Source organism: Asterias amurensis, chromosome 22 (assembly GCF_032118995.1).
Source record: "Asterias amurensis chromosome 22, ASM3211899v1".
Classification (NCBI taxonomy): Eukaryota; Metazoa; Echinodermata; class Asteroidea; order Forcipulatida; family Asteriidae; genus Asterias; species Asterias amurensis.
Window position 1 is genome coordinate 2,560,041 of NC_092669.1, and position 18,848 is coordinate 2,578,888.

General features: G+C 39.9%; 1 protein-coding gene across 5 annotated transcripts in view; it reads right to left on the reverse strand.

Annotated features, from left to right (window-relative positions):
* LOC139953568 (liprin-alpha-1-like) overlaps positions 1-18,848 on the reverse strand; it is a 148,558-nt gene that overhangs the window by 34,841 nt on the left and 94,869 nt on the right. For 4 of the 5 annotated variants that reach the window (XM_071953020.1, XM_071953021.1, XM_071953018.1 and 1 more), the window contains exons 3-11: positions 18,488-18,727; positions 8,150-8,260; positions 6,397-6,618; positions 6,033-6,179; positions 5,207-5,341; positions 4,043-4,129; positions 2,648-2,779; positions 2,059-2,222; positions 821-974 (exon numbers count right to left, since the gene is read on the reverse strand). In XM_071953020.1, the coding sequence (XP_071809121.1) occupies positions 821-974; positions 2,059-2,222; positions 2,648-2,779; positions 4,043-4,129; positions 5,207-5,341; positions 6,033-6,179; positions 6,397-6,618; positions 8,150-8,260; positions 18,488-18,727 (1,392 nt within the window). The remainder of the gene's footprint in view (positions 1-820; positions 975-2,058; positions 2,223-2,647; positions 2,780-4,042; positions 4,130-5,206; positions 5,342-6,032; positions 6,180-6,396; positions 6,619-8,149; positions 8,261-18,487; positions 18,728-18,848) is intronic. The other variant, XM_071953019.1, reaches the window with a different exon arrangement.

Sequence of the window (18,848 nt, forward strand, 5' to 3'; positions counted from 1 at the left end):
CACCATTTTGTTAAGCAAATGTGTTGTGATAGCATTGACAGCAATGTCATTGTCTGCACAGATATATTACTGTATCAAAAGCGATGCTTACTAAAATGGCATCCAGTGCATGTACTTCACATTTGAGCTTGAGTTGCACATCTTACACCTGCGCGGCTATGCAATGTTTGGTTGAAAAATACTGAGGGCTGCTGATGTAAACTGATGCTAGCTTTTGTGTGATTTGCAAACTTCTAGAACCTAAATGTCAAATTACCCTTTTCAAACCACAGGTGTGACTTTCGTAAGCTCGCACCAAAAAAAGTTACTGACTTAATAGCTTAAGCTGGGGCTGAAGCTAGGGCAAAAGATTTTATCCACAAAAAACAGTGCGTGAGAAATTAGTGTAGTTGTCAAAATCAAGTAGGGCACCGGGCACAAGTAGTATAGAATGCATGGCAATTTAGCTGGTAGCCATACAGCTTGCTAAGAAAGTTTGTTTTCTTCGTTAAGGAAATTGAAATACTATTCTGTGCTTAGCAAGTTTTTCTGCTTACAGTTTTTTTTTTTATGAACTTGGGCCCAGGGACCAATTTCATAAAGCTGCTTAGCAGAAAATACTACAGAAAATACTTTAGTGGGGCACCAGCCACAAAAATGCAAACTAAATGTAGTTTGGCTGGCAACTTGTTTCTGCTCAGCAATACTTTTCTGTGCTTAGCAGGTTTTTCTGCTTACAGGTTTTTATGAAATTGGGCCCAGATCTCATGGTGTCTCAAGAAACCTGCATCTCATAAGCTGGACAGACACCACCCCCCCCCCCCCCCAACACCAAAGTTACCTTTGCTGGGTCGGCTTTAAGCGCCTGAAGACGTCCAGGCTGCGGTCGTCTGACCACACCGGCCATGTCGTAATCGTCGTCATCCAGCGAACTTGTCGCCTGTGTGGCATTCGCGATGACCACGTCCGGCACCGCCCCGCTTGGACCCATTTCACTGAGGCAGAAAATCAAAAAAAGAATAATAGATGTTAAATTTGCATCGGCGATAAAGAACATTATTTGGTGTTACCATCACACTGATACATGTGTGTGTTCAGCACTGTACATGTATACTCAGTACTTTCCAACCAAGTTCTGTGAAAAAAAAAGTTCACAGGCATATTACTTGAGCGAGATTTCAAACCCAAGACCTTTGAAATTTTAGAGTATATATCTTACCAACTAGGAAAAACTGCTACGGGCTAGTAAACACCACTTCTCAACCTGCCTTGTGGGCCATTTAAAACTGTGCAGCCTTCTTGTATAAAATCCTAATATTTTATTTTTTCCCCCCATGTGGATACAGCCTAGAGCTGGTTTTCACAAGTTCTAACTAGTTCAAACTGGTTTCATACGATATGAACACTCACCTAATACTGCTTGAGCTCAGGCATGCAACTGCCCGTTGAAAATAAAAAAAGGAAAATTTTCAAAGGCACAACAAAGGTGCGAAGCGAGGCAGCCGAAACGCCACAGGACATGTTACCCACAATGGTACCCTAGAAAATGTTGAGGTTTGTTATGCTCTTAGGTGCATTTTTAGCATGTACTAGGCTTTTTTACATGATTGTAGTTGTACACTGTTAATGCCAGGCATATATTAGGCTAAAAAACCGGGGGGGAAAATCATATATATATATTTTTTTTTTCATGTAAAAAAAAAAAAAAAAACGCGGAATTCCACGGAAACACGAAAGAGTTGCATGCCTGTTGAGCTACGTACCCTGGGCTCCCTGCAGAGAAAGTGAATCCCTTCAATTCCATTTCATTTAGATATTCTTAAACCAAACCTAGAGGTTGCAGCTGGTTTTCACCAGTTCTAACTGGTTCTAACAGGTTCCAACCGGTCTGTATACTCACCTAATACTGCTTGAGCTACCCTGGGCTCCTTGCAGAGAAAGTTAATCAAAATCCAAAACCAAATCTAAAACCATATCTACATGTACAGCCTAGAGATTGCAGCTGTTTTTCAATAGTTCTAACTGGTTCTAACTGGTTCTAACTGGTACTAACTGGTTCCATCCTGTCGGTGTACTCACCTAATACTGCTTGAGCTACCCTGGGCTCCTTGTTGAGCCAGTCTTTCTCTCGTTCTCTTCAGCTCCACTTTGTATCTCTCCAGCTCGTCTCTATACCTCTTATTCTCCATCTGAATCTCATCCATGAATTTCTTGACTTTGTCAAGCTCATGAGTCAATGCATTCTGCAAGAAAGATGAGAGCAATTTGTCTTAGTCAGGTGCTAAGATCGTCATTTGCATCAGGCCCAATTTTTTTTCTTTCTGTAAAATTGTCTTTAAACAAACAAATATTTTTTAAGAAACAGGTTGAAAAATATAGAAAAGGGAATATTAGAGCAACAATAGCAGCACCTGAAAAACTGGATCAGTAGGGTTGTGTGTGCGTGTTTTGGGAAAGTTTGTTATTTTTTATTTTATTTTTTTGCATGTTTGTTTGTTTCCCAACCCCCAAGCTGTTCACATACGTCTGTGCACGTACCGACGTAATATTTCTGTCAATGATCGTCAACATGTCATCTAGCGAGCCCCCGGGGCACAATTTGACAAGCCCTCTCGAGTTAACCAATTAATAAAAGGACGAGACCTCCAGACTAAAGAGGGAGTCTGACCTTGTCATCCAGCGCTGACATCCTCTCCTTCAGGTGCAGCTGAAGACGCTCGTTAGACTCCGATAGTAACTTGTCAACAGTACTGGAAAGACGTTTGTTGTGCTCCTCATTCATACGTTCTCGTTCTCTGGCCTAGAAGAGAGAAAAAAGAGGAGGATGTAAGACATTGATTCTTGATAATTATCGATAAGACGTTTCTCTGGCCTAGAAAAAGAAAAAAGAGGAGGATGTAAGACATTGATTCTTGTTTCAAGAAAGAAGATATTCATGTTAGAATAGGATTTCATGGTAATTATCGATAGTAAAATTGTCAGAAGTGCTGGACAGACAGTTGTTGTGCCCCTCGTTCATACGTCCTCGTTCTCTGGCCAAGAAGAAAAGGGGTAGGAAAACTTAAGACAATGATTCTTGGGAGACATAAGAAACATAAGAAAGAAGAGCATAAGGTTAGATTAGGATTTCTGGATAATTATTGATGATTAACTTGTCCTCGTTCATCATTCTTGTTCTCTGGCCGAGAAAAAAACAGTCATTCTTGATAATTATCGATAATTAAGTTGTCAACAGTACTGGACAGACGTTTGTTGTACTCCTCGTTCATATGCCCTCAGTCTCTGGCCTAAAAGAAGAGGAAAAAAGAAGGACGTGAGACATTGATTCTTGATAATTATCGATGATTAAGTTGTCAACAGCACTGGACAGAGACGTTAGTTGTGTTCCTTGTTCAGACGTTCTCTGACCTAGAAGAGAGTTTAGAAGAAAAAAGGGGGACATAAGATATTGATTCTTGGAGGACGTAAGACATTGATTTGTGTTTCAAGAAAGAAGACATTAAGGTTAGATGAGGATTTCTTGATAACCATCAATAATTAAGTTGTCACCAGTACTAGAGAAACGTTTCTTCTGATCCTCGTTCATATGCCTTCGTTCTCTGGCCTAGAAAAGAGAAAAAGAGGGGTCTTGTTTCAAGAAAGAAAACGTACATGTAAGATTAGGATTTCTTGATAATTATCGATAATTAAGTTGTCAGACGTACTGGACAGACATTTGTTGTGTTCCTCGTTCATACGTCCTCGTTCTTTGGCCAAGAAGAAGAAAAAGGGGGGGGGGGGTTGATAAACTTTAGACATCTTGTTTTAAGAAAGAAGACTGAAGATTGGAAAAATGGTTAGGATTTCTTGATAATTATCTATAATTAAGTTGTCAACAGGACTGGCCTCTTAGGATTTTTCATGAAATTGAATTCGTTATTTCTGATGATTTAATCAACTCTACTTACTCTTTCTAATTATTGTTTACATTCCTCAATGTAGCACAATACAAGCTAAAGGGTGGGCTGGAAGATGGGTGGGGGAGGAGGGGGGGCAGTGACCTCTGTGAATCATCTCTACTTACTCTTTCTAATTCTTGTTTACATTCCTCCAGCTCACTCCTCAGCTGCCGTAATTTTTCTTCTGCACTTCCCTGTCTCTCCTCCGCCTGCTCGAGTATTAAAAGAAAAACATGGCGCACATCAAAAACTATCAAGTGGTTGGCAGTGTCTGGAATTAGCGGCCACAGTCATAGCTGTGTAGCCGCCAATTTGGATATGGCCGTACTATCGCTGCCATCACCCCCATTTCTCCTGTCGTTTTAACCCGTAACAAAATCTCAAAGTATTAGATGAAGAAAATGCCGCACATCAAAAACTATCGAGTGTTACATCGTGTCCATATTGGCAGCTACAGCTAGGGCTATGGCTAGGTTTCAGCGTCATCTTGCGTTTAGGTATAGGGCGTCCTTAGTAACAGCCTTAGCAACAGCCGATACATAGCTGTAGACGGCAATTCGGATACAGCCTATCTGTCGCTACTCCCTATACAGCCTATCTGTCACTACTCTGACAGAAACCCCAATTCACTGTTCTTTGAACCGGTAACAAAATCTCAAATTTCTCATAGAAAAATCTCAAATAAAAAGTTGTCAGAAGACAATCTCAAACAACAAGTTTTAAAAGAACAATCGCAAAGAAAAATCTCACAGAACAAGTTCTGAAGGATTGATCTGAAACAAAAAGTTTTCAAAGAACAATTTCAAAAATGTGAAGGAGCAAGTTCTCAATGAATAGTCTTTTAGAGAGACCGGCTTTTGCTGGACTTTCTATGCCTTTAGGCTACGGGCTTGGCCTGGTAGTGGTTTCCCTCTTGGTTTCCTGATTTTCATTTCCTTTTTTTTTTTTTTTTTCCCCCTCTTTTTTTTCCCACTGTGATGAGCTCTTTGCAATCTTAGGAAAAGGAACTTTATAAATGATGTTATTATTATTATTATTATTTATTATTATAGAACAATATCTCAAAAAACAAGTTTGTTTAAGAAAAATCTCAAAGAACAATTTCTTAAAAAACATTTGTTCATCAGAACAAGGAAACATTATTTTATTTCGACGGGACCTTCTGCAGAGTCAGGAAGAGTTGGCAATTAAAAAATGTGATGCCATCATTCAAATCATTTCTTCACTCGCTCCTCCCGAGACGATAAACCAATTATCGACCCCTCAGCACTAAATGAAAGTTAGAATACCTGCGACAGTGCTGCCATCCTCTCCGCAAGTTCCGCCTCAACGTTGGGCAGCGCCTCGGCTTTCCGTAGCGTTTGCGACAACTTTTGTTCGGACATCTCCAATCTCTCTTGGTAATGGCGCATTTTATCCTCGGTCTGTTAAAAGCGGAGAGAGAAAAACACGACAAAGAAAACAAAAAATGTACCACCATAGAAATATCAGCTGAATGATATTATTGGATGTCGGGGCAGCACTTGATTTATCGCCTAATGCGGTCGTCGCAAAATTAAGTTAGACTAAAAAACACGAAACATAACAGCCTCTTGAGTTACTTTGAGGCAAATCCAATGATTTTAATTAAATCATCGCCAGGACTATGTGTACTTCATCGGCGGGGCCTCGATTAAATAACACTGGGCATGGAAACTCTTAAGTGCATGTTTGGAGTCACTCAACTTTTGTGAAAAATACTTTGCGCTTTATTCATATTTTTTATTTTTGGATATAGTGCAGAAAAATTTGCATTATTATTAAAGGAACACGTTGCCTTGGATCGGTCGAGTTGGTCTTTTAAAAGCATATTATAAAAGCTATTATAAAATGCATATGATTAGAAAGATATTTTAAAAGTAGAATATAATGATCCACACAAGTATCACTCGAAATTGCGTGGTTTTCATTCTACCTCGTCGACTAACACGGTTGGCCATTTATGGGAGTCAAACTTTTAACTCGGTTAAAAAAAAACACATCCCTTGTGATGGCAATGTCGTCTCTTCCAAGAAAAGTTTAAAGGTGTAGGGAGACCAAAGAAAAATCTTTACAAACCACTAGCCAGGAACTTACTTGTCTTAACACCGTTTCCTTATTGGCGAGTTCCGTCTCCAGTTTATCGTTGAGATCGTGTAATGAGGTAGTCTCCCGTTGGGAGTTTAAGTAGCGCTTCTCCAGCGTGGCGATTCTCTCTTCCATGTCCTCCTTCTGGGCCATTGCCTGGGAAACCAACATCCACACACATTTTTATGCATTTTTCTTTAAAAAGTAATAACAGGAATGAGCACTGTATACCCCATGTACTCAGTACTTTCCCCGAGCTCTGTGAAAAAAAAACCCAGGCATATTACTCGTACAGCGCTAAAAACCGTACTCGGAAAAAAAAAGTTTTAAAATGACGGAGGGTGGGGGGGGGGGAAGAATTGTTAACACCCACCTCCCTGACATCTCGTTGGAACTTAGTGGCCGATTCCTGAGCTCTGAGGACCTCCTTCTGCGTCTTGGCCAAGGCTTCCTCCAGGTCAGCTACTCTGAGCGTCATCTCCGTCACTCGCTCCTTGGAGAGGCTGAGCTCGTTGTTCTGCTTCTCCAGGGTGTCCTGGAGCTCGATGACCCTCGAGACGTCATCGTCTGGATCGATCGATCCGTTTGACAATCGCTGTGAAGACAAACATAATGGAATCAATTAATGGATTTAATCGATGGAATCAATCAGATATTTGTTAAATTTCAATTTCATCAATCAACAGATTGATCAATAAAAAATTGATCGAGCTCTAATCTACATTGTGATGATACATGTACATGTAGGTCAATATTCAATTCATCAATAAAGAAACAGCTTATCTACATTCTAACTTTTAAGGACAAATTTATATTTATTAACAAAAAAAAAAATCATCTTTAAAATTTATCCCTTTTTTTTTTTTTTTTTTTTTTTTTTTTTTCCTTCCCAAAATAAAGAAAGAGAAAGAAAAAGAAGGTGCCTCTAAAAAGGAAGCAGGTCGGGCATAAACATTTTTTTTTTTTTTTTTTTTTGCCTCATACAAACAAGGACAAAACTGCAAAATATTCACAGACAATAATGCTTCAATAATGCTTCACAAATGCTGCGATTTCACCACACGTAACAGAGTAAAGAGTTGGCATTATGCCAGCAGTATCTTTCCCCAAGCCATTCTAACAGTGTTTAAAGGAACCATTCTTGACCGAGGGACCATTTTAAAACATGGATGCAATACCCGCAAGACGTCACCTCCCTACCCCCCCCCCCCCCACTTTACACACAGTTCAGCCGTCCGTGGTTCATACATAACCCATGATCCAGTTAGCGAGAAGCCAAAGCCTGTGTGCTGAGTCAGGCATTATTGATGCTAGAAAAGATACTAGTTACGCAGTCGTCGCTAAACAATTGATAAAATGTCACGCTACATTTTGGCGCAAATGTCATCATGTGCATACATTCTTGATGTGGGAGGAAGGAACGAAGAAGGTGTGAAGACGAGAACTGGAGCACGGCGTCGCGATTGAAAAGAAAAAAGTACATGTAATGTTCAAGAGTTAGTGGGTATGAAGTATCCTGATGTTCATTCACTTAAAGGCGCTGGACACGTTTGGTAATAATTGTCAAAGACCAGTATTCTCACTTGGTGTATCCCAACATGCATAAAACCTGTGAAAATTTTGACTCCATTGGTCATCAAAGTTGAAAGAGAATGAAACACCCTTGTTGCACAAACTTTGTGTGCTTTCAGATGCATAATAAAAGGCTCCGGATTGAAGTCTTTTATTATTTGAGTGAGAAACGACCTGAAGAGGGAGACGTTGTTTTATTTTATCAACAGCTCCCCATTGCTTGTTACCAAGTAACTTTTTATGCTTACAATAGACCGATCCAGTAGGCTCCGCACATGGCACACGTGTGAGCAAGAACATGTGAGCCTCTCCAATGTCATTCTGTACAACTCTGCCGCACCGGCCCTGCATACGCGCACGCATGTCGGACCTTAATTTGTCGGACTTTTGGTTGCGCAATGGGTTGTGATTGGTCAATACATAATGGGGCGGGGCTTGGTCTATTATTTTAAGTATTTACCAATAGTGTCCAGCAACTCTTTGAAACTGGGCCCTGAACATCACTGTTCATGTAGCCCCCTCAAACTAAACTAGTAAAAACTCAATAACCTCACCTTTGAGTTCCGTCTGTTGGTGCTGACGACGTCTTCATGGTTAACAGATGAGATGGATTTCATGTCACCATTCTGGTTTCTTATGGAGCTCTGTTCCCTCAAGACCATATTCTAAAAAAATAAAACACAATTGGTAGTTTGTTTATATTTTTATTTTATTTTTGTCCTTCCAGTAAATCAGCATTATGTTATGGTCCATTCTTTAAAAAGATAAAAATGGAAAGTTAATATGTCCAAAATTGATTAAAGCTCCAGAACTAAGCGGTGAATTGCTTTAAAAACATTAAGAACAAAGTAAAAATAAAGGAGTTAAGACGATCTCGAAAAATAGAATGAGTTTCAATTTTACCATCCGGGTTCTCCCAAGGAGTTTTCAAAATCGAGAGGATTTCTAGACCAAAATTTTGGAACAACTTCTTAGTTAGGGGTTTCCAATTAAAACTTTGCTTTTAATTTTCTGCAACTGTTTCAGAAATCAATCCCAGAGGTTATAAAGAATTTAGGGTGCAGCCATTTATACATGATCTCTTGACCATGAATTCTTCTCAAAAGAAGCAAACAAAAATTGCTTCTGCTCTCAAAGAATATTTATTCTAGCCATACACCTGTATTTACCGCCTTTTCTTCGCGTACCGACAAGAACGATGACTCAAAATATTCATCTGAGCTCCCCCCCCCCCCTTTGAACAAACTGCACTCCTGCAAAATCCCCTCGACTTGAAAACATTTGTTCTAGTTCTCGCCCTCCCGCCCGGCGGGGCGTTTCTCTAAGATGTTTCTTGCTATTGATCAACCCTCCCCAGTGTTACTCCTGCCTGAGTGACAAAAACCTCGGAGAGAAAGACAAAAAAAAAAACAGAGGCCATCACTGCGAGACGACCTATTTGTACATCTCTCGGGTTTCTCCCACAAGAATCCTCCTCATCGCTTCTTGAGGTCGAGGAGGCAGACATAAGACATTTCCTTGGCCCGTCTTTGACTCTCCTGAAGCTTTCTCGATCCATTATCATGGAACCATTCTCTGAGGGCTTCTCGTCTACAACTTGTTTCACAGATGCGATACATTCCCATGTTTACCCGTGGGTTTCGTCTCCGATGGGGAGATGCTTTCTAAGAGGCTAGTATGAGAGGTTTATTATCCAGTAGGCGTCAGAAGAAAACAAAATCATCTACTTCTTTTTCTGCTTTTACAAGACCTATTGCCATTGAATGAATTGTCCAATAAACATTTTTAAAAGCAAGGATTTTCTCATCGTAACAAATCAATAAATGCATTGGCACAGCATTAATTCATTTTGGCAGTAATCAAAAAAGCAATGAATATTTTTTTTTAGATTATATTTAAAAAATAAATTGAAAAACCTTGAAAAGTAATTTTTAGCTCAGCTTTTATGCATGTAATTCCACAATTCACACCTCACCCACTCGCCCACAATAAAATAAAAACATATCTATTTGCTACAGAAGTGCAAGTGTCGAGTCTGCTTGAACATTAAAGGGAAGGTACACGCTTGGTAATTGTCAAAGACCAGTCTTCTCACTTGGTGTATCACAACATAAGCATAAAATAACAAACCTGTGAAAATTTGAGCTAAATTGGTCATCGAAGTTGCGAAAAAATGATGAGAGAAAAAACACCCTTGTTGGACAAATTTGTGTGCTTTCAGGTGGGAATAAAAGACTTCTGGCTAGAAGTCTTTTATTATTTTAGTGAGAAATTACCTCTTTCTCAAAATCTATGCTACTTCAGAGGGAGCCATTTCTCACAATGTTCTATACTATCAACAGCTCTCCAATGCTGGTTACCAAGTCAGTTTTTAAGTTAATATTTGTTTTTAGTAATTACCAAATGGTACCTTCCCTTAAAAGTACATGTACTGTACGTGACTTTGCGTTCTTACATTAGAGCTATGTGTATATGGGTACTAAACGCTACCAAAAACTGTCAGAAAATTGAACCAGTTATACAAAATGTTTTCTTGATTCGAAATTATAAACATTTACATATCTGTGGATACTATTTTGTTTTTAGTTTCTACGAATTTCCATAAGTTTCTTGGAATACATCTACTCTTCCAAACACAAATGATGTACCATCACTTTGTGATATTTTTCTTGAAACTAGAGGATTGGAATGAATGTACTCTTCCAAACACCAATGATGTACCTTCCCTTTATGATGTTTCTCAATAAATAGAGGTGTGGAATGAATGTGCTTTTCCAAACACCAATGATGTGCCATCCCTTAATGATATTTTTCTTGACAACTAGAGGATTGGAATGAAAAAAAAACCTTCAAAAAACAAACTCTCCATCCATCAATCTGCACGCCATGATCACCAGACTGCTTAAAACTGCTACCCCCACAAAAATTAAGAAAACATGCTGTCAAAGATTGCAACATTAATGTTACCCAACGGACAAGTCTCCCTTCTCTAAACAACTTTTTTTTCTGTCAACCTTGTGCATGATTCCCTGTCCATCAATTTATCTGCACGTCATAATCACTCAACTGCAACCCTCACCAAAACTAAAAAAAGATGCTGTCAAAGATCATTACATTAATGTTACACCACAGCCAATAATCACTTCTCTGAACAACATTTTTTTTCTTCAACCTTGTGAATGATTCCCCATCCATCAATTTAACTGCCCGTCATGATCATCGAATTGCTAGCCTCAACAAAAATTAAGAAAACATACTGTCAAAGATCGTTACATTAAGGTTACACCCTGGACAATAATCACTTCTCTGTGCAACATTCTTTTTCCGCCAACCTTGTGCAACATTCCCCAGACATCAATCTGCATGAACCATGATCGCCGAATTGCTACCCGTTCATCAATATGCACGCCATCGTCACTAGACTGCCACCCTCAACAAACATTAAAGGAACACGTTGCCTTGGATCGGTCGAGTTGGTCTTTGAAAAGCGTTTGTAACCGTTTGTTATAAAATGCATATGGGTAGAAAGATGTTGTAAAAGTAGAATACAATGATCCACACAAACATGCCTCGAAATTGCGTGGTTTTTCTTTTACCTTGTCGACTAACACGTCGGCCATTTATGGGGGTCAAAATGTTGACTCCCATAAATGGCCGACCATGTTAGTTCGCACAGTAGAAGGAAAACCACGCAATTTCGAGGCAAACTTGTGTGGATCATTGTATTCTACTTTTAAAACATCTTTCCAACCATATGCATTTTATAAAAAACGGTTACAAACGCTTTTGTTTTGACCAACTCGTCCGATCCAAGGCAACGTGTTCCTTTAAGAAAACACGCTGTCAAAGATCGTTACATTAATGTTACTCCATGGACAAGTCTTACTTCTCCAAACACACTCATCACCGATCACTCCTCCCTCAGGATACCAGCGCTAGACGCCTCCATCTCACCCCCTCCCGAACCCCTCATCAAACTCCGCCCACAAGTTCCCCTGGGTATCAATGGCTCGACACATCATACTTCATAAGCCGGTATTACATGTAAATAAAATAAAATGTCAGCCTTCAAGAAAGGGGTTCGAAAACGTCAGGCTGTAAATTTTGTTTTGCAAAATAAAATTTCAGTCAATTTTTTTTTGCTGGCAGGTGATTTGTAAGTGCCCGGTGAAAATGACAGGAAAGGGGTTCCTGTGTTGAGCCACATTGAATCCAATGGTAATAGGATACCATGGTTTCAAAGTCTGACATTTCTATACGGCGATCTTTCAATGCTCGGCTTTCAATTTTCTATAAATCCCGTCTGAGTTTTATGACAGCTGTACACAAAGCTGGGCCAAAAATCGTTGTCATGATTCGCGCGTGCTATTAGCAGGCAGCCGCGGCTAATAAGTGACAACAAGGAGTCCGACTATTTCCTTCCATCTACAAAGGTTTTAATTCAGGAGAAAAATAAACAAGACTGCAGATTTCTAACCTGTGATCTCTCGTTGCTTGGTTTTCAAATTTTCTATAAACCCCGTCTGAATTTATTGACAGCTGTATACAAGCTGTGTAGCGCACCACCAGGCCCCTAATCATTGTCATGATCCCTGTGTACTATTAGCAGCCAAGGCTAATAAGACAACATGGAGTCCGACTATTTCCTTCCATTCACCAGGGCTTGAATTCGGGAGAAAAAATAAACAAGGCATCAGGAATTGTGCTCAATATTTTTACTGGACCAGAAATCTTTGTACAAGGCAAGAATAAAATGTGACAAAATCTTCCCGAAGTCCTGAAAAAGTTTAACATGCATTGAACTGTTTTGATTTGAAAAGTTTGAGTTTGGCACTAACAAGATTGATCGCAGTTGGCTTTGTGAGTATTAAAGGAACACGTTGCCTTGGATCGGTCGAGTTGGTCTTTGAAAAGCGTTTGTAATCAGTTGTTATAAAATGCAATATGGTTGGAAAGATGTTGTAAAAGTTGAATACATTGATCCACACAACTATGCCTCGAAATTGCGTGGTTTTCTTTTTACCTCGTCGACGAAACACGGTCGGCCATTTATGAGAGTCAAATTTCTGACTCCCATAAATGACCGATCGTGTTAGCTCGTGACGTAAAAGAAAAACCGTGCACTTCTCTTCCCACAACACCCATCCATCCTTAAACACCCACCATGTACTGCGAAAATAAAATAAACACCAGCTTATTTACATATATTTCACACAATTTCAGAGTTTCCACGGCCAAAAGCTGACAACTTTTCTCGACTGTCACTAACATCTCACAAATTAATCCTCGAGTAAGAGGCCCTGGTGTCAAACTTATCCCTCATGAATTATTCATGATTACTGCCCCACATCCCTCATGAATTATTTATAATTCTTGCCTCAGCATAAAGGCTTATACAGCTACGGACGTACGAGGAACATGAAGTAAGTTAATTGTCGTCACGTGCAATTTTTTCACATTTTTTTTTTCTGATGAAAATTTATAAGTCACGTCTTACTTCGAACAAACTCGCCCGATGAATGTGAGACAATTACAGCATTGAGTGGTTTTCGCACCCCGAGGGTTTTGTACAGATGAAATTTCAGTTCAGAGACATTTAAAAAAAAATAAAATAAAAAAAAAAAAAAAAAAAAACGGAAAATATCAACAACAAAACTGTGATTGAATGAAAAAAATCCCCCATAAAAATGTCATTATTTTGTGTCGATCTTCACAACTTGTCAGCCAAACCTATTGATTTCGTCTCGCAAGCGGATCTTCGCCAAGAAAGAATCGGTTCCAAAAGAAAAACTCGATCAATCCTTTAAATTTATGTTCGTGGATAAGGGGGGAGGGGTTAGTGTAGGGAACGGTTGATGGGTTTTTTATTTCCTCGTTTCGTATCGAGTTGAATGTACGGAAAGACAATCTACGGAATGTCTCGTTTCCATTTGGACTATGCCTTCAGGGCACGAGGGAAACACTAATAGTTAGAACATGGTTTTTGAAATTGAGCACCGGTTGGTGACACCAATATTTTTTTCCGAAACCCAAGGTGGATGGTAGAGGCATCTTGGAAGTTATTCTTGAAAAGGTTCATGAAATAAAATTATTTCAAATTTAGCATCGAGTATACAAAAACTTTCTTTTCAGCCACACCGCTATTTAGAGGGGCTTCAAAGTCAAAGGCATGATACTTGCCTTGATGCCCCATGGGTTCAATTTCATAGAGCTGCTTAAGCAAAAAAAATGCTTAAACACGAAAATAGCTCGCTTATTTAACACATGTTACTGGCCAAAATTTCATGCCATATAAATTGCTTATGACTAGTATTTAGCTGTTGTTTACTTAGCATAACAATTGAGTAGAGTCTTGACCGGTAATCTGATTTTACTAAGCAATGAATTGCTTAAAAGCAAATTTTTGTGCTTAAGCACCTCTATGAAATTGGGCCCTGGTCATTGCCTTGGTGCCCTTGTAAAGCACCAGTAGAAATGTACAATTTCCTCATACGTGGGTGCCCTTTACATACCAATGAGAAAATGCCTTAGTGCCCTTGCCCTTTCAAAAACGAAGCATACAGACCTGTTTTATTATTATCTCCAAGAAGAAAATGCATTCTTTTTGCTTCCCTGCCTAAAGTTTTCATATCTTCGTTTTCTGCCTGGTTGCCTCATTGCCTTCATTCCAACCCCCCCCCCCCCCTCCCCTCCAACCACCCCCACGAGAAGAGTAGTCATGGCTTGTCGGCACGGTTACACCAAGCCAATTAGTCTACTGTCAAGGTGTTGGGGCGTGCACGGCAAGCTGTCCTCGCCGGTGGGCCGCACTGGAACATGTGTTTTGGGGTACAATAATGCAAAAAGGTGACAGATACCGTTTTTTCCTTCTCCTTCACTGCTTGTATTCGTTCGGGGCGAGAGGACAGCAGAGGTGGGAGAGGTACTGGAGGCTGAAGAATTGATCATTATCACTGTGGGGATAGCATTCGTTTTCTAGACGATTGACTCACACTCAGGATACAGTACTTTTTTTTTTGTGTTTGTTGCAATTCTTGGGAAAAGCTGATTCAATTAAAAACGCCTTGGCAGTTGTTCGTAAGAAGTTGCCCTCGCCAAGAACTTGAAGAACCCACGGATACACATGAACAGTAGGTTATTACGATAACTAGAGCAAGCTAGTAGAAACGTTGAGACTGATTAAGAACTCACTCCGTGGTAGTGAAGTTAATAATCAATCCACTAAAAACTAAAGTAGTAGTACCGACCGACTTCCTACTCTCTGACCAGGTAGTAGTTAAAAACCAGGACAGTTCTTTTCAGAACTGAGAAGTCTCCCGAATTGAAAATCTACTCCCAGGTTGTAGAATATAAAGCAAGACAGTTCTCTAAAGAACAAAATCAACCTGGCAAGTACATTAGATACTCATGGCGTTACAGCAAACCAAATTGATACCTCACCGTGCAATACCTCAAATCCCATAACAGTAGTTAAACTACCAACATGACAAAACCTGGAAATGCTGACTGAATTAATGATCAGTATTCTAGACTATTAGTACATTTTTGCCTGGCATCTTGCCATGCGGCATCTTGCCATGCACAACCGGTAACGGCGGGCTAAACTTTTACACTGGACCGCAGGCCAGTGACCATTGATTTCAGCATCGGGTCAGTAAACTTATCTGTGGACTTGTGTCCGATCTTGTATTTTTCAAGTCAAAAGGCAGACCCCCACCAATTCCTCAATCTGTACGATCTTGCTCACTCCTCCACAAATTCCAAATTTATCAAATTCCAACAGCAAACAGTACTAACAACTCCAACACCAAACCAGTCAACACTGATTAAACTGCTCTAAGTACACCTCAAAGTACACCTACAAATTCCCCATAATGAGGCCAAGACCATTTCGTCACTTCAAGCCTCACTTTGGATACATTGATCAAATGCAGGGAAGACAAACAAAATGGCTGAACCACGATAGAGGCCAGTGATCACCGTTCTCGACAAACTGATTCAAAGGACTGCACAGCCCTTTAAATAACACTTCACAATGCCACCTGCAGCTGTGATACATGAGCTTATTCCCCCTGCCTGTCATGCCAGCACGGCCAGTAGCATTCATCATAAACCACTCTGGAACCTCCCCCCCCCCCCCCCCCTTCCAACATGCTAGACCTATATTTGTTACCACTCGATCTCCTCGTTGCGAGATTAAATCAAATTTACTCGCCGTAATTCCTCCATTAACCTGTTTTTCTTACTCACATTTTTCGTTAATGCTGACACAAAATGCGTGTCACTGACACTGGGCGTGTGAGTTTGAGCGGAGACACAAATATTGTTCCATCCTTGCCATGGGAACCCGGCCTCCTATTTCACAACGCTGTTTGACCGCACAAATTACTTCGCACAGACAAGAAATGCTGCTTAGCATTAAGCAGGTTACTGACTAAAACACTGTAACGTATCCTGTTTCGTACTGGTTGCCTGCTAAGTTTGCTTAGCAGAGACAACTGTTGCTTAGCAATAAGCAGGTTACTGATTAAAACACTATAATGTATCATGTTTTGTCCTGGTTTCCTGCTAAGTTTGCTTAGCAGAGACAAATGCTGCTTAAAAATAAGCAGGTTACCGACTTAAACATTACATAATGGCTTTAAACAAGTCTCTGTTAAGCATAAATGAGCAGATACCGGCCACAAAATTTACATGTGGAATGTTATTTTGGCTGGCCAGTAACAATATTTTGGTCAGCATAATTTTATATGTGCTTAGCTATTTTTTGTGCTTAAAGGCAGTGGACACTATTGGTAACTACTCAAAATAATTATTAGCATAAACCTTTCTTGGTGACGAGTAATGGGGAGAGGTTGATAGTATAAAACATTGTGAGAAACGGCTCCCTCTGAAGTGAAATAGTTTTCGAGAAAGAAGTAATTTTCCACATATTTGATTTTGAGACCTCAGATTAAGAATTTGAGGTCTCGAAATCAACCATCTAAAAACACACAACTTCTAGTGACAAGGGTGTTTTTTTTGTCTTTCATTATTAAATATTATCTCACAACTTCGATAACGACCAATTGAGCTCAAATTTTCACAGGTTTGTTATGTTTTAAATGCATATGTTGAGATACACCAGGTGAGAAGACTGATCTTTGACAATAAGCAATAGTGTCCAGTGTCTTTAAACAGCTCTATGAAATTGGTCAGTGGTTTCAAAAGGGGCAGAGAGTGGGTAGACAGAATGGTCCAACTCCTTTTTTGGACTGAACACATGGCACATGACAAGGATGTAAGAGAAGGCCTTCATGTGCCTGAAAGTAAAAGGTAAGACGATACATTGACACATCCAGAAAATATCGGAGGCTTAGGATAACTTCACAAAGGCACTGCCTGAAACACTATCTCCGTCCTTACACCTTCCTCCTGTAAAGGATCCCTTAATTGGATGAAGGTCAGCCTTATCTGGCCTCTGATTGGTTAACTGGGGAACCGATAGCCAATCAGTGAAATCAATACACAGAGCTTTGGGGGAGTTTGACGGAGACAGATCTCAGCGGTTTTTGATCAATTCTCGAATACTTCTGAATTTAGAAAGAAATGTTCCCCCGTCAGTATAAAGTTTCCCTTTGTCGTCAGATTTTTTTTTTCTTTTAAAGGTTGTCTGGAGAAGAGCTTTCCTTGAATCACATTAAAAGGAATGTGCATTACTGTACATCATTGGTTTTGAGGAGAGTGCATTCATTCCAATCTACTAGTTTTTAATAAACATATCTTAAATGTACACGTTGAGTAATTACTCAAAACAAATATTAACTTAAAAAACTGACTTGGTAACGAGCATTGGAGAGCTGTTGATACATGTAGTATGACATGGTGGGAAACGACTCCCTCTGAAGTAACAGAGTTTTTGAGAAAGAGGTAATTTCTCACTAAAATATTAAAAGACTTCTAGCTTGAAGTCTTTTATTCCTATCTGAAAGCTAAACATTTCTCCAGAAGACGATCAGAGCATACTGATCGAAACGTTGAGTTAACCCAACGGTTCTTTTCAGAACCACCCCAACTCATTTAGAGATTGTTATTACATGGTGTTACCGCAAACTCTTCTATATCTTATCTCCACCATGCAAAGTTTCAAATCCTACTAAACATTTCTATTATTTTTGGGGCCTTAAGTGAACGTCAATTAGAATCTGCACCACCCACCCACGCAGTGAGAGATGATATGTCATATTCTCAGTTTCAACAATGAGCGAGAGATTGATTTTGTCTCTCGCCTTCAAGGTCAAATAATCCGCCTCGTCTGTCTTTCTACATTTCTGGCTTAGAAACAAGACGACCTTCTCTTACAAGGTGGCCATCTTGTACGGAACAAACTCGGCACCCGATTTCAGCCACCTCAATCTTTATTAACTTGGCGCCCAATTTCTTAAAGCTGCTTAAGCAAAACAAACTCAGGGCCCCACCACCCTTATAGAGCTGTCTTAGCACAAAATGTAGATCAGTACAACAAAATTTTGATTAACAGAATGAGGTCTTCACCAGCCAAAATGCCATATTACATATAATTATTGGCTTTAGCCGGTTTCCTGCTTAATGTTTTGCTTGCAATTTTCTGCTTAACAAGCTCTATCATATTGGGTACTGCAGGGACCAATTTCATGAAGCTTTAAAGCCAAATGTCTTCTTAGCAGCTTTCACTCCATTTGTGTATACCATGAACCAGATTATAACAACCACACCATGGTAAAGTTCTAAACTACATAAGTAGATTTGCAGTTCAAAAAGTTTCCCGCTTAAGTTTGTCTTCAGAATAAAAGCTTCTCTAATTAGCAAAAAAGTTCCCTGCAAACAATTCAGACTAACAGCTTTTCTGATTGGTCAACAAGATAAGCACTCACCTCCTGATTGGACCGCTCTAAATCATCCTCCAGTGACGACACCCGTTCCAGAGCTAACCGTAGCCGCTCCCGCACCTTCTCATCCAGCGCCTTGTGATGCTCAAAGAGCGACTTGAGGGCTTTGAGGACCTCGACCTCCGACGAGACCCCGGCGGGAGACGAGGCTTGACGTTTGACCACGGTCATCCTTAGAGAGCGCTCATGCCGCGATACTAAACACTCGAGATGTTCAAGAAGCAACTGAGATTTTAAAAAGAAGAAAAAAATCAAAATCAAACTGAATTCCAATGTAACCATATCAGTCTAAAGACAGTGTTGTAGCTACATGTAGACCAGGGGCGGATTGCAATAAAACGGTCTT